The 16,248-nt window shown below is 33.8% G+C and overlaps 1 protein-coding gene across 1 annotated transcript in view; it reads right to left on the bottom strand.

Moving 5' to 3' along the window:
- Zpr1 (zinc finger protein Zpr1) overlaps positions 1–15,823 on the bottom strand; it is a 39,085-nt gene extending 23,262 nt beyond the window's left edge. Inside the window, exons 1-4 of the mRNA XM_081730379.1 lie at positions 15,670–15,823; positions 8,581–8,723; positions 5,399–5,651; positions 2,419–2,576 (exon numbers count right to left, since the gene is read on the bottom strand). Of these exons, the coding sequence (XP_081586505.1) occupies positions 2,419–2,576; positions 5,399–5,651; positions 8,581–8,715 (546 nt within the window). The 5' untranslated portion in view covers positions 8,716–8,723; positions 15,670–15,823. The remainder of the gene's footprint in view (positions 1–2,418; positions 2,577–5,398; positions 5,652–8,580; positions 8,724–15,669) is intronic.
- Between the last annotated feature and the right edge of the window lie 425 nt (positions 15,824–16,248).

Genomic DNA, 16,248 nt, shown 5'->3' with positions numbered 1-16,248 from the left:
ATCGAAAGTAATCATCTTCATAGAAAATATACGCATTTGAAGTTGTACCAAGAAATGTATTTTAAATCACCTTAATTCAATAACTGAAATTTATTAACAATAATTTCAACTGCTTATTTTGTGGAGTTGAAAAGATTACCAGTTGAGAAAATATACTTATTTCACAAAGTATAGAAAGAAAACGTTTTGTCTAAAATAAAATTCTAATATTTCATGAAATGTGATTAAATCTGAGATACTGTAGAATTGATACCTCGAGCAAATCAACAAATACTGGTATTATATATATATATAATGATTATTATTAGCATTATGAAGTGAACTTTGTTAATTCGCAATCCTTCAATCCTTGAGAGTCATAGCTGAAAGTGATTAGATTTACTAATAAAAATACATGCTGCTAAACAAACCGCACGCAATGGAACATTGAATTTGTTTGTTTCAAGGATAAAAATTAGTACGATTTTGTGTTGGTATAATTTTCTTCATCATTAATTAATTAATTAAGCTTTTGGCTGAATTTTGGTACCGAATAATCTGTAGATGTGTTTCTCTAACTAAAAATGTTACAATTAGGTAAGAGTAATATGGACTATATAGCGAATATTACAAAATCTGATATTATCTACTTATGTAACTTTCTTTTCTCTCTACTTCCTTCTCCTATCTACATGATGAAGCGTTAGCGAAAGTACCTTCACTAGCGTTTTCAGTGTACCTTCTTTCTTGTTACATGATAACGCTTGCAATATTTTCTGGTAAGTACTTTTTATGTATGCACAAACAGCAATCAGAATATTGTTGCCCGGGCCTTAAAGATCTAGAGCGTTAAAAGGTATATCTGGCTGCGGACCCTCCCTACTGATACATAGCAGAACAGAAAATTCGAAATTGAACTTTTTTTTCTGTACCCTTGTGGTCGTAGGTACAAATAAGATCGAATAGCTTTTTCTTACAGTGCAGGTTATCCATGGTGGGGTGGACAGTGGTTATGCTATTTTCATAGTCCGTTCGAGCTTAAATAATAATTTGCTCTTTTAACAAATCGAACATGCACATAAGACTACAGAATATCCCTTTTCGATATCCAGATCATGCCATCAATTATATGTAATTATATTCTTATATGTAATACTTGTCAAATATAAGATGATCGACTGGGGCATGGTTTTATTCTTTTTTACCTTTTGGTAACATATAAATTACGACTGAATAATTACCAGTGTAACTGGCTCTTTTAAAGTTTTCAATTTTTGAAGTTTCTGCACTCTTCCCCCTGATATAGTGGCTAGCACGTATGCCTCTGGCACACGTGGTCCCAGGTTCGATTTCCGGTGAAAGAGCACAACCATAATCATTCACATTCATTACTCCTCTAGTCTAAAAGGCCTAAGCGTAAAACAATTATAAAAAGAAAGGAAAAAAATTATTTTCATTTGTGTAAACTGCTTAATACTTAGCATATAAAAGGATTGTAAATTACACAGTATGTACTAAAACTGAAAATGAAATGAAATTTTTGAGTTTTACGTCCCACGGTTATGCCGGCTAGGCTAAACGAGATAGCAATGATGAGAAATGAATGAAATGGTGGAATGAATAAAGTGGGAAGAAACGGGAGAACCCCGAGAAACCCACGCACACGGTGTTTGTCCACAACAAAGTTCACTTGGCGCGAGCTGGAATTGAACCACGGACTCCATGCACCAGAGGTGAACGCTCTACCACTGAGCCACCGCGGCCCCTTGTACTAAAACTGAGATAGAAAATGGAATTAAATGAAATCTTTCAGTTTAACACCCCGCAAGTATGTCCGTTGGACTAAGGGAGACGGGTGATTAGGACTAGTGAATGATCAAACTGAGATAAAAACACAACAGACAATTCACTCCACGCTGTCTTATTCGATGACAAAGATTTCTTTCTTTCTTCTCTATTTACATTGTGCGATTACCTAATTTAAGAACAACGAACTAGGAATTTGACGTCGATTGTTCTTTTTTAATTGGGATATAGTTTGTTTAATTATAACACCTTTATAATTATCCAATTTATGAGAATTCGCTTGTAATTTTTTCTCACAAAACTTTTTAGGACACAAATTGTTTTCTCCTGCAGTCTCCCAACATTAATGAGATATCTTTTCGGGATAATGAACACTAAATTTATATGAATTCTAAAAACATACGACCTTTTCCAAAAGACTGTACAAATGAATCTACCCTGCGATGGACACCGGTGAACAACAAATACCGGTGAAGTCACAAACATATATTACGTGCCCTGCGCACGAAAACATTTTAAAATGATATATATATATATATATATATATATATATATATATATATATATATATATATATATATATATATATATATATATATATGCATGGTAACATCGAAAGGACTGAATAATTACCAGAGTAAATGGCTCTTTTAAGGTTTTCAAGTTTTGAAGCTTCTGCACAAAGTCGTCAATTTGACTCGCTGCTTCCGGGTGTAGAGCTCGTCTTGTGGGTTGGTCCTGTTCCAATCCTGTGATTGCTCGGTTAATTATGCCTTCCACTGTTGTTACTTCTGGAAGAAGACGCAAGAATCAAATTATAAACATATGCAACACACACATTGTTACTACCCTCACATCTAGTTCGATTAACAAGTTTCTTTAATGTTTAGTTGCTTATTAATCAGAGTAATAAGATTTTCTAGTAGTGACCACGTCACTATGCAGTAGAGAAGTAGGAATACAATTCATTTAAATAGCTTTTGTTAATATCATTTATTAGGTTCATTTTACCAAAAATTTTATAAATTAAGCAGCTTTCCGCGTTTTAAAAATAGTACTTTTACTGGATTTTAACTATTTTCATTTACGCCAGCTAAATTAATTAATGAAAATCAAACAAAACATGGAATTATTTTTCTTATTAAATGTTTAAGTGGATAAATTGCTCTGTTTACATACATGTAACCTCCCCTAGGTAGTGAAAGATGAAATAATTTTGGTGCAGGATTACGGACTACTTGGAAGATGTTAAATGCGTAAAGAGATAAGTTTGTAAAAGTAAAGCAAAAATTTAGTTTTTTTTTTCTTTCTTTTTTTCTTTCTTTTTCTTTCCATATATATTCAGACACTCAGCTCTCCACTGACTACAAAAATATGAAAATGATGTTTCAGTGCTTCTTTTGACAGTCCATTACATACTAAATAGTTATATATTTCATTGATATCAGCACCAAAACATAGTGGCTGAAATTTCTAGTTGGTAAGCAAGTTCTAACATGTTTTAAACCAATGGAATCTGGGACAGAATACCGAATTTAAATATGTTTCTTGCACTTGCAGTAAGATTTCCTCACAAATTTTCAATTATCGCCACGAATAGCTAAAGTGCTTTATAGCCTTTTATTTTTCATAGCCAATGCCGACTATATGTTCGAAATTCATGTCTTCGATTACTTAATTTCATTATATATATATAAAAAAAAATTTGGAAAATCAAAATTTACTGTATCACAGATTTTGAATAAATAAGGCATTTATTAATGAATGCTGAATTTAATTATACTTGAAACACAAATTCCTATTATATATTATCTGAAAGGGAGTAAATTAAAGCAGGATAATCATTTATCTAGGTAGATCCTAATCCTCATTTCTTATTTATTCAGCAATTTCATTTGACTATTTCTTTGTGGTATAAAAAAAAAGTTACTTCGATTTTTGATTAGGAGCAATATATATTGACTTTGCCGTGGTAGTGAGTTATGTGTATTTTATTTATGTAGAAATATTTTAGTTACGCAACAAAAGTAAATATCTGATATCTTCGTCATAATAAAAATGCATGTGATTTCAATGTAAGTGTACACGCATTGAGTGTTTATTGAATAGCTGAATTACGTTTTAATTCAGTGTATGATAATATACTTAAAAATACGAGTATATGTAGTGTTTATTTAAAAATTAACCTTTGCAAAGTAATCGCTTATGATTAGTATAGAATTTTAGATCTGATACATACTTATTTCTTGGACTATCAATTTCTGAATAAATTTGATTTATTTTTTTACACACCAACAAACAAACATGTACGTGTTGTACTATTTCTAAATTAGTTTGAATGTACTGAAAAAGAACTGCATATATTTACTGATTTTAATTATTTCAAATTTGGATAATTACTGCATTTTCATTTTATTATAACTATTAAAAACGTACAGACAACTAAATTTACTGATTTTAATAGAATTTGACTGTTTCAATTAAATACTGTATTACCTTTGAAATAGCTGTTTTTTTCTTTCAGAAATACTGAATTACATTTAGGTGTATATTATGTATTTTTAACACTTCTCGTGTGTGGGAGTTTTCTCGGAGTTCTCCCGTTTCCTCCCACTTTCTTCATTCCACCATTTCATTTATTTCTCATCATCACCGTCTCCTTTAATCTAGGCGGCATAACCTTGGGACGTAAAATACAAAGATTTCATTTCATTTCATTTTAATAATTCTTTCTTTCAAAAGGCTATAAGCGTACCTTATATTAAACATTAAATAATACATTCTGAAGTTTCGGTTAGTGCCGCAGTATTTTTCGGACGTGCTTACTTCAACATAAACAATAATTCAATGAAATATTCAATTCACCATACATTCATTCAATTCACGACTAAATTCCTGTCACCTCCATTAAAGCAATTCGAAAGAATGGGTTCCGAAATTTAAGTTTTAAATATGGCAGAAACTAAATTAAATTATGATGATATTTGCTCTTGCCTTGTAACTATTCTTCTTAACAAAAATTTGTGCTTGACAATGCTTTTTGTTATTTACATTATAAGCACTGTCTGCGTCCCTGCTAAGAGAAATCAAATCTGGTCCTTAAAGGTTCATAGTTTTTTTTTATACATTACATAAATTAATATTAACAATAAATAAGTAAACAAATAAAACTTTTCCAGTAGAATAAGAACTATCAACTGGATCAGACTGGCAATGGACGACATGTATTTTAACGCCATAGAAAATAAAAATTACATAATATGTTTTGCTAACGAATATGATGTCATAGAATTTATTACGATTAAAACCTGGAGGGTTATTTTCCACTGGGCTAAAGGCGCTTCATCGCTGGAGAAGTGTGTTGTCCTTGAGTATATCATATTAAAAAATACCAGCTTTGAAAAACCTCTATCGTGTACGGTTTCCTTCAGGCCCGAACATTTCAGTCAAAAATTAAAATGTTGGGATATTCGCGAAGTGGATACAACAATTATGACTCAAAATCAAATTGACACAGGACAGGTTCCGTTGACAGCTGGTGAAACATCAAATTCCTGAACTACAGAACCAATAAGCAGGTTAGTAAAACGTACACGACGATAGAACGACTTACCTCCTTTCTGAGATTGTGCTGGAATTTCAAAATCCAATTCTGGAATTTTCACAGATGCATAATCTGATTTCACAACTTGTCTATTCAAATCACTGGTATTCTTTACATGTAACGTTATTCGTAAACCCTTCTCTTGAATTTTCCCTCCTGACTGGATTTCATTATTTTCGAAACCACAGTGTTTACATTCAAATGACATTAATATTATCTCTCTGTAGAATGGAATCTTTGTCAGCAACAACCTTGTGATGCCCTAAAAAAGAAGAATTTTATAAAATATTCTGTACGAAATGAGGATGTAAGACTTTCAATTACGTAACATAATATTATCACTAAAAAGAACAGAATATAGTGTGGTGAGGAAGGGTTGTACTGTAAGAGCTGATCTTTCATGATTATCTGCGCACCAACCAATTGCACAGGATTAATTTTCCGATCGAATGAATGATCATAGTTTAGTGGTAGCGTCAACAACGAGGCTATCTGTCCCCGTCACGAAGCTATGGAATCTACGTTAATAGTAGGTCCTGTCCTTCATAATTTCGGTAGTGCGTAAGAACGTACGGTCAAACTTTCAAAAACAGCAAACTAATAGAGAAACAAAGACAACTAACATTCTAATCCTCTATTTTATTTATCCAAACATTAAAAAGAAAATACCAAAAAAAAGTACATGAATTGTTACAACAATAGATTCTTCTGTTAAGGATGATAAACAAGGTCGGACTGACTACTAGTTAGACCAAATTCTCAACCCCACCCCTCAATTGCCCATGGTTTTCCCACAATAAAAGCACACCATTATCTTAGATAAAACACACTATTCTTTAGTAGCTACATCATACATTATACCATAAAGACCATAATATAGAATCAGGGTATATGTTATTGATGATTGATTTTTTAGTTTAACGTCCCTTCCAGCAGCGAGGCTATATGAGACGGGACCCACTGATTAACGTGGAATCTGAACCACATGAGTCCCCCCGCCGGGAATCGAATCCAGGTCTCCCATGCCAAAGGCGCGTACGCTAACCGCTTAGCTACGAAGGAGCTCAGGGTGTATGTTATGTAACGCACGAAGAACTTGAGTTTGCAGATGCCGCCGTGGCTGTTCACAAGAATATTAGTTGTTGCACACGTTTTCCACATTTTCCCCTTCCTCCTGACCACCTCTCTTTATTAACATTTTCATTTGCCCCCGCTTTTGATGTGGATCCTATCTGGGCGGCAATTGCCGCCTAGCCACCTGTGCCACTCCTGCTCTGAGCGCATGTAAACCCTATGAAGAAACCTTGCCGACAAGTTTTTGCAACTGAATGATGCCTAGTCGCTGCATTTTTTTTCAAGTAAGTTAAAATAACAATTCTAACAAATCATTAGCGTTTAAGGGGGGAAAACATTGCCCAAAGATGCGAGATACGTCAATCGATAGATAACAGGAGCTGAACAAAATGACATGGGTTAATATAAAATCTCATGCGTAGTTTTCGAGAAAATTGATTTTATTTTGTAAACATAAAAATTGATGCTGTACAAGAACTACGCCAGTTATTAAAAATATGAAAGAAATACTGAAACATATCTCATCAAGCTCTGCGTTATGACAGTACATATTATGCTTAACAAGATACAGTTCAAAATTATCATTAATTTCTGTTTAACTAATATACTGTCCAGGGATGAGACATACATCAGTTGAAAGCACATTATTACCAGTGACAATTTCTTTATGTTATCGTGTTTATCAATGGTAAACGAACAATTAAACCATAATTTATTATGGATATTTCTCAAAATATAACTTAAAAAATAATTCTCTTGCTTCACGATATCCTCTGTACTTTAATCCAAGACAAAAGGCACCAACATCTCTAGTGAAAAAAAAAAAAAATTCAAGTATATCTCTACAGAAGAGCGAGCAATCATCCTATACATATCAACGCACGAGGCACGGAAGTGTGTTGAGATACAACACGCTCCATATAACAGGCAAGTTGATGGGAACTATTCAATCGTCCCCCTTACAGTCCTGACTTTCCCCTCAGTGATTTCTTTCTTTTTCTTCACGTGAAAAAGTGACTTGCATCGAAGCATTTTTACGACAGTAAAGTGCTCAAAAACATTGGTTCTACATTGATTACATTCTAAGGCAAAAGGTCTTTACATAGTGGGTATATGAAAGCTTGTGTCACGCTACCAGAAACGTTTGGAGGTTCATGGTGACTATGTTGAAAAATAGCCAAGATATGTACCTGTGTACCAATTACAATAAATTTCTTCTTCTATCATTTTCTTGTTTTTTAATATTTTTTTGACATTTGCCTTGTATGAGCAACTTAGTGAACCCTCACCTATTTTTCTTCCATTCTAGATCAAACATAAAAATAGGGGGAACGAAATGTGTTTAACTATTATAAACGAAACGTTATGGGATTCCAAGATATGGACATTTTATTATAATAAATGTAGTCCCCATTTCTTCCCTTTCCACATCGAATTCCCAAAAACCCTTCCTTAGTGGTACCTTACGTCAAAAATCTACGTAATGTGTCAATTTCAAATCTCAATAGAAATAAATGTTATTTTACATCCTTATGTTGTTTTAATTTTTAATTATGACCCAATATTTTCCTTCCTTACTATGCAGTGGAAGTTTCATTAGAAATTAGTACAACACAGGGGTGTAAAATAACTTTTATTTCTATACTATATACCTAGGTATATGACGGTGTAGAGATAATGAAAATACTAACATACTATTCAAGCTGCTAGCTTAAACAGTTTGGCTAGGCATTGATGAGTCAGTCAGGACTACTACTTTTATATATATAGAACTTATGCTTCTTGTAGAACTACATATTTTGATCACTTTCCTTCTGTCTAGATCATGAAAATGACACGGGGTCACTGAAACGCAACGTAAATTTGCGCAACTATTTTGGTGTTTCAGTTCGTAAACATTTAATTTCTAATTATCAATATGTATCCTATTACGTCATTAATTTTCGAACAATCTACACGTTTCGTTTTCTCTTTCTACTGTCTTTCTTTCTTATTAACACTCATACATCAAACTAAGTAACTGATAAATCTCTGTTAACAGGCAAAATAAAAGAGAAAATTAATTCTTTGGAATCACGATATACACGAAAAAGATTGTTCCTTCTACCCAAACTTACATTCTCATTGCAGTTCATGCACAGACTTTCAATTTCTGTTGTTTCTGGTTCTGGATCATCAGCACTGAGATCCCTAAACACTGGCTTCTTGGTATCTCCGGCCTGACCCATGTTGTCTGTACTATCTTCTGACATTTTTTACCCTGTAAGAAACAATTAATACAGGTAAGAAGTACACATACAATGGAACGAAACGTTACACGATTATATTAGCTAATACAGTGACAGATTATAAAAAGAAATTTTAAAAAAAGGCTTTTTTAATACTACTTTACATATTGTAAACAAAAGTCAAAATATAGTTTTTAATATTTTTGGCCAAATTTCCCCTAATAATATCATATTCGTTAATATATCTTCCGTAAAACATGAACATACATCTAAAACATAACTGTCGAAACGTATTTTAAACCTATTACAAAATTAAGATTAGAAATTAGATTCCTGGGCTTTCGGCAGCTATGATCATGTTAGCCCGTCACGTGCGAGGGATGACGTCATATGGTGTACAAATACATAAATCAGACTTTTTTTCTGTAATACCATAATCTCAATCAAACACACTACAAATGCTTCACCTAAATTACTAAAGATCTATCACTATTTTCTCAACGTCACATTTGGATAAGTATATGCATAATAACGAAAAAGTTGCACTGAAAAAGAGATCGGGAAGTTTCCAAATCCTTCTTGTATATGTGGTGGAATATATGACGTATAGTACGATTATTGATTATCGTATTTTATAAAGGTTCTTTATTAGTAAAATCTATTGTAAGAAAGCAAACTGACAACTGGAAATGACATTTCAATAAAAGAAGTTTGAAACATTTCAATTCTTCCAAAGAAACATACTTTTAAAAAAAGTCCATTTAATAAAGCTGTTTTTTCATCTTTGGCTCCTGGCCTTGAGGTACTATCCCAATATTTGACTGACGTATTTTGAAGAAAATTAAACAAATCTTTAGTCAGGGCAAGTGCCCAGAGATAAAATTCTTGAGTGTAGGAGTTTTATTCTATATTATATACCTATCCATTTCCTTGTTCCTCTACAAAATTGTCTACTTGGTTCTTTCAAGGATTCAGTAATATAAGCAAGAGCCAATGCTACTGTATATGTGCCTCAAGAAACGTGGATGGGACTTTGTGGATTTCCTTTGTGCAACACAGGAAATTTCACTGTTTCATGTCTACAAAAGATTATGAATATTTAAATGGTATTTTACGTAGGAATACGGTTTAAATGTAACCAAAATTTTGATAAAAACCCGACTCTGTGCAATAAAACTAACTGGGTTGTGTTTTCCTATAGATAAGAAAGAAGAATCTGCTAACAATGCACATCATTCCTAATATGTATGAGTCCTGACATTAACTTTTCTTGCTCGATGCGCTTTCTTACGGGATTAATACAAATCAGTCGTTTAACTGTCATAAACATAGAAATACGAAAATACACATCAGAAAACAACGATGGAAGACCACAATAAACAGTATGCGTAATTCCATTTTACAAGTAATGTTGTACAATGCACGATGTAAAATACTACTTGTATATCTATCAAAACTTTGGGATTATCACGAAAAAGTGGAAATTAACCAACAAGGTAGGCTCTGCACAGTTATAATAGATACAATTCTTGATTCTAGTGACCATCTAACATAGGTTGGTGGGTGCTTCACGCATGAATAATAGCTTTTTGCACATACTCACCGCGACTTCGGGCCTGCTCCTTACGGATGATCCTTCACATTTGTGCCCTAAACCAGATTACATATTCATCCTGTCTCCACTTTTTGGCGTATACCTTTGCACGAATATTAACATTCCGTCCAAATTTACTTGGGCATGCGCCAAGAAAAGAACAATGCAGAATGGTTAGGATATTATTTACAGCTAGACAAGTGATGTACATTATTTTATATATAGTGTTATTCAGTTTGATTTGAACTTACCGTCCCTTCAGCAAGCAGACTGATGGGACGTGGGCTTACGGTTTAACGTGGGATCTGAACATGAGCTCCGAGAGGAAATCGAACCCGGGTCTCGCGCGCAAAAGACGCGTACGCTAATAATATAATTACAAGGGAGCTCTATTAACTTCATATCTCGTAAAACTTTGCAATTATTTTTTTTGTGTTAAATTACCAGAAGTAGCATACACAAACTATAAGCAACATATTCTGCGCCTCTGTGTGATTAAGAAGCACACGTCCTAATAAGAAGATATGATTTGCGTTGTGGGTATTATTTAGTTTCTCCCTCAAATCATCTTGTATTGATTACGGTTCGTTATTTGTAACTGTGAGGAGTATAAACAGTGTGGACGCATGGCATACAAACTACAGTGTATAAAACACGAACCTACTTCTGCTAGGTGGCCACTAAAAAGCATTAATGTCATCTGAGTCAGGGCAGAAGCGCAGCAGGGTGCTCGAGCGGTAGCGAGGGGTCGTGCATAGGGAACAGGCGCATCAGTAGCGGTGGGTATATGCATAAACGAGCACAGTGGAAAACACTTTTATACGTCATAAAAAGCACGGATTGTGTGTTGCACAGCTTTGGCGGAGATACTAAATGCCATCTAAAAACGTATCAAAATGTACTAAATTAAGTTAGATTAGATTTGATTTCGTTAGATGTTCCTCTTCTTTTCTGTAGTTTCAATTCGTTTCTACACTTATGACAAACTGCCTATTTAGTAGACTATGCCTTTCACACAATTTCAACTACTGACACTCATTTTTGTACAACTCGATAAAATTCAAACACGATACGTGACAATCTTGTCATTACGCATCATTTCCACACTGCCTTTTCCATAAATCATAAGAATTCTACCTCTCCGCCAAATAGTCCTTTCCGCCTCCACACATAGTGCCTCATCAAAAACAACTAACAACAAGTACTTTCTTAACTTCAACTATTCCACTCACCTAACTTTCATTCTCTCTTCCTCACAACCCAAAATTAATTCTCCAATTCATTTCGTAAATTTTCTAAAAATGGTCAGGCAATACAGCAGTTAACCCCAAGGTAGAAATACGAAATGCAAAGTGTGCTCTTTACCACATCATACTCCATAAGGAACCCATGATAAAGTTAAGTGCTATAAGGAGGCAGTGTGGAAAAACCTACGCCATGGGCAAGTATGAATTTTTAATAAATAACATGTGAAATATTTTTCTATTATCTTCGTTTATAGGTATAACAACCATCGCTGACGTGCCTGCCCTCTCGGGAAGGTTCTAGAATATAGGTCACCCTATGTAGATCACTAGCTAGGTTGATTTATTTCAGTACCAAAGTTTAATATTTAATTCACATAGTATTATCGAACGAGCGTTAGCGAGTGAAGGCGGGTTAGAGCCCCGCAGGAGTTTTCTGTCTTTATTACAGCAAATTGGGAAGGGAGACCTGTGTTCTACGTTGCCCCTGCTCTCTACGGACGCATCCTTGCCCTGTCGTTTGAGCCGCCCTGCTGATTTTTAGATATAGTTCTCGCTTTTTAGTGGTCGCATAACAGAAGTTAGGGTTTCTGAATGTACTTCTAATGGCGCAAGTTCCCACGGTATATTTATACTCATAATAGATAAGCCATACTAAAGTGAACCTGCAAACAGTGAATACGGTAACTCCTCACTTAAGAAATGCTTTCCAAGACAGTAACAGTTCTTGATGAAAGATGTGAATACATCATGTGGATTGAGTATAGCCCGCTCCCCCCAGTGATTTTTAACGAATCATAGTGATTCTAACGATTCATACTAGTTCATAATGAATCGGAATCGCGTGTTATAAAGATTTAAGATGTAAATCTTGTGGTAAGGAAGTTTTAGTATAAGTAGTAGTAGTAGTAGTAGTAGCAGTAGTAGTAGTGGTAGTTAGTAGCAATAGTAGTAGTAGTAGGAACGGGTTAGAAGCCCCGCAGGGGTTGGTTGGGTTCCGTTCTCGATATAAGTACTGGTAGTAGAGATGCAAGGGCTCGGAAAAAAACAGGCTTTTTTGGAAAAAAACTCGGTTTTTTCTGCTTTGCTTTTTTGCTTCGGAAATTTTGGGCTTTTTTCAAAATACTGCTTTAAATTGATAAAACAGACTTTGTATCGCTTCTCTATAACACAAAAAATCATTTAATTAGTGGTTGATGCTGATAATAATATAAAACATCGAAAATAAACTATGAATTTCGAAAAAATATTTCAAACAATTTTTCTTCAACATATTTACATTACGAATTCCACAGGATTAACCAATGTATATAATAAGAATTTTTTAACCTCCTATATACAAAAGTAAGCAGAGTTGGCAAGAACCGTGGTTGTTATTGAAAATGCCAAAAACCCGTTTTTTGGAGGATGTTTAAACCAGGCTTTTTTGGTTTAAACCAGGGTTTTTTGACTTAGATTTTTTGCTTTATGTATTTATATTACATATTCACAGAAATAGCCTAAGTATGTTTCGCCTTGATGTTATTATGCAACAGCGGGGTTATGCCGGAAGAACTCCCATAAGCTTAAAGAAGTGCGGTCAGTAAATTTCTTAAGTTGAGAATCTCCCGCCCTAGCCATTGGGAAAATCCCGTCATTACTTGAAATGTAACGGGAAAATCCTGTTATTGCTTTGCATGTAAAATTTAAAGGTCAACGTACCATAAGCAGTACGCTAAAACTGAGGTATTACAAATTTAGTACCGGTACGTAGATATCATTGAAAGTCCAATCCAAGCTAATGTTGGAAGCTACGTAGGCAATCGATAAATTTTGCCAATTTCTATCAATATATTTAAGCAATATTGGCTTCTTTATAAAACAACACGCATTTAGGCATGTAGAAATATACAATTTGGTTTGTTTCGTATATTTAGGCTTAACATCCTTACGAAATATCGAGGTTATCAAGGAGAAGACTTTCGCTTAAACTGACATCCGAACCGCTACTTGGGTTACGCATGAAAGAAGGATTGTGGTTCGACCGAGAATTGAACATGGGACACCTTGATTAAAAGGTGAAAGGGAAATAAAACTATTGCAGGTAGTTTGATATCTGGAAACGTTACCATGAAGTTCACACGATTCGCATTTTTCATTCTTTTTATTTTTGTGGTTTAAACCAGTTATTAAAAAAAAAAAAAGTTGGTGTAAATCAGCCAACCCTAAAAGTAAACACTTCTTTTTAAAGAATACACAAATAACTAGCAAAATAGTATGTAGTATTTTTACTTCAAAATATTCCATACCCTCTTTTTGAAACAAAATAAAATTAAAATAAAACATAAGAGAAATACTTAGATTTATATGATACACTTAAAGGCTGCACATCTAGAGCTTTTGGTTCTGTATATTCTTGAAATTCTACAGTTAAGTTTTATAGAACCACCATCACAGTTTACCCAATCCTCAAGTTTTCTGAATTTTTAACAAGAGGGATTCAACATATCATTACGGAACTCCCACCCCCCCCCCCAAAAAAAAAAAAAAAGACTACGGAATATATTTAAGTTAAGCTAAATACAACTGCACAACAAACATGACTGAGTGATTAGCTTTTGCGCTTCTATCGGGAATTCCGGGACTCAACCAGCATTCGACCATTCTGACAAAGCTTTTCTTCATTCCATCTGTGAATGTAGAAATTGTGCGTGTACTGTGAGTTGGGCGACTTCCTTTTTTATTGTTTTTAAATCGTTATTATTACTAATTACCAGCAGTGACGGTTTTGCGAAGGTTAGGGGGGCGGTCTTTCGGACTGAAGCCCGTTCCCCAAAGTTACGGAATGTCTGCAACAAACGAAATATCTATTATTTATGCCTTTACTCATAAACTTTAAGCTCCCGTCAAATAAAAATTACGAATGTTTAAAAAAACATTAGTAATAAACCCTTCCCAAAATACTTTTCTAAATCCGCCACTGATTCTCAGTATAAAATGATTTTTAAAGTTGTATCCGGAAGATTATTGCTAAACATATAAACGAAACGAAATATTAGTTATGCCTGTACTCATAAACTTCAAGCACTTCCCAAATAAAATTAGGACTTTTTAGGAAACGAAACAATCAGAAAAAACCCTCCTAAAGTACTTTTCTAAATCCGCTACTGATTATTTGTATAAATTGGTATTCAAGGTTGTGTCCGGAAAATTATTGCTAAATCACTTCACAGCTACAGTATGACAGAAATGTGGAAATACGGTTTGACGGATATATTGAAAAACGTACGCTTTGACGGATAAACAGAAAAACGGGCAAGATTAACTTTTGCGCTAGAAGCTAGAGTACTAAAAGCTCTTAGAAATGAAACACGGATGACAAACTAGAGAAGAAAAAAGATGTCGATAACTCAAAAGTTAAAATAAAGTTAAATAGTTTCTGAAATTGCCCTCAAATTCTACATTTTTTATGTTAGCTTTAATTCGTAAAACATGTGCTCCATCCATCTTGATGGTGAATTTCAGAGCGAAATATCACATTCAGGTCATGGAATTTTTATCTAACTATAGAATATACTATAAGAAAGCTATTTAGATAGAAAAATCATGAAGTTGAAAAAAGCCAAAATTTCCAAAATTCTCGTTTTTTTCCCAAAAAAGCCGGCTTTTTATGTGAAAAAAACCATCGATTCAAAAAAGCCGGCTTTTTTGCATCTCTAACTGGTAGTGACTCTTCCTGTTCCGGTGACAAAGAACTGGGGGGAGCGGGCTATACACAAGCCACATCATGTATACTTAAACTGGGGCTCTATGAGTTTTATTTACGTAAATGGAAAACAAAAACCACTTTAACCTGAAGCCGTATCTCAATCTAGTTCGTTCCATTTCACCGTTCTTTTTTTCTCCTTGAAAAAATAATTATCAGCGAAAAAAAAAGGTTCATTGGGTTTTTAACCCACACCACAAACTGGAGCTGCAACCCACGAAATAACCTAGGGTCACAGTAACTCGACTTACACTAGAATCACAGAAAATTTTATGGAAAATAGTACAAGGAAGATTTTCTTTAATACACACGAACAAAAAATAAAACAGAATCTACTCATGAGTTGTAAAGTTACAAATAAATAAGAAGATAAATAATATTAAATTAACTTTTACCACATATGTTGCTAAGCAAATATTTGACAAATTCAATACACGTATTTTATACAACCACAACCATAAACTGACAGCATGTGCGACAGGAGTGTATCAGCAGTGATGCCAACCAAAGAAGTTCCGTCGTGGAGATCTATATTTTCCCTCATGCCTTAAAAATATCCCACACTCCGAGAATCGATAAAAAATAAGTACTGTTGCCCACGAAACGAGAAATTTCTGGTCTCGTCTTGATTCTCGTTTCGAAAATGAGATGAGAACCGAGCCGAGATGTTCATTTTCAAATACAAGACCTGGCGATAAACTTCTTGAGTTTCGTAAACCAGAGATCCACAACCGTCGTGCCGTAGCAAGCTGATAAGTGCGACGCGAAGTTTTACGTGTTGCAAGAAATAATAATAATAATAATAATAATAATAATAATAATAATAATAATAATAATAATAATAATAATAATAATAATAATAATAATAATAATAATTATTATTATTATTATTATTATTATTATTATTATTATTATTATTATTATTATTATTATTATTATTATTATTATTATTATTCGAATCTAAATGTCATTAT

The sequence above is a fragment of the Thermobia domestica genome, chromosome 11 (assembly GCF_964235325.1).
Source record: "Thermobia domestica chromosome 11, izTheDome1.hap1.1, whole genome shotgun sequence".
NCBI lineage: Eukaryota > Metazoa > Arthropoda > Insecta > Zygentoma > Lepismatidae > Thermobia > Thermobia domestica.
The sequence above is the reverse complement of the archived record's forward strand: the minus strand, read 5'-3'. Positions and strand labels throughout refer to the sequence as shown.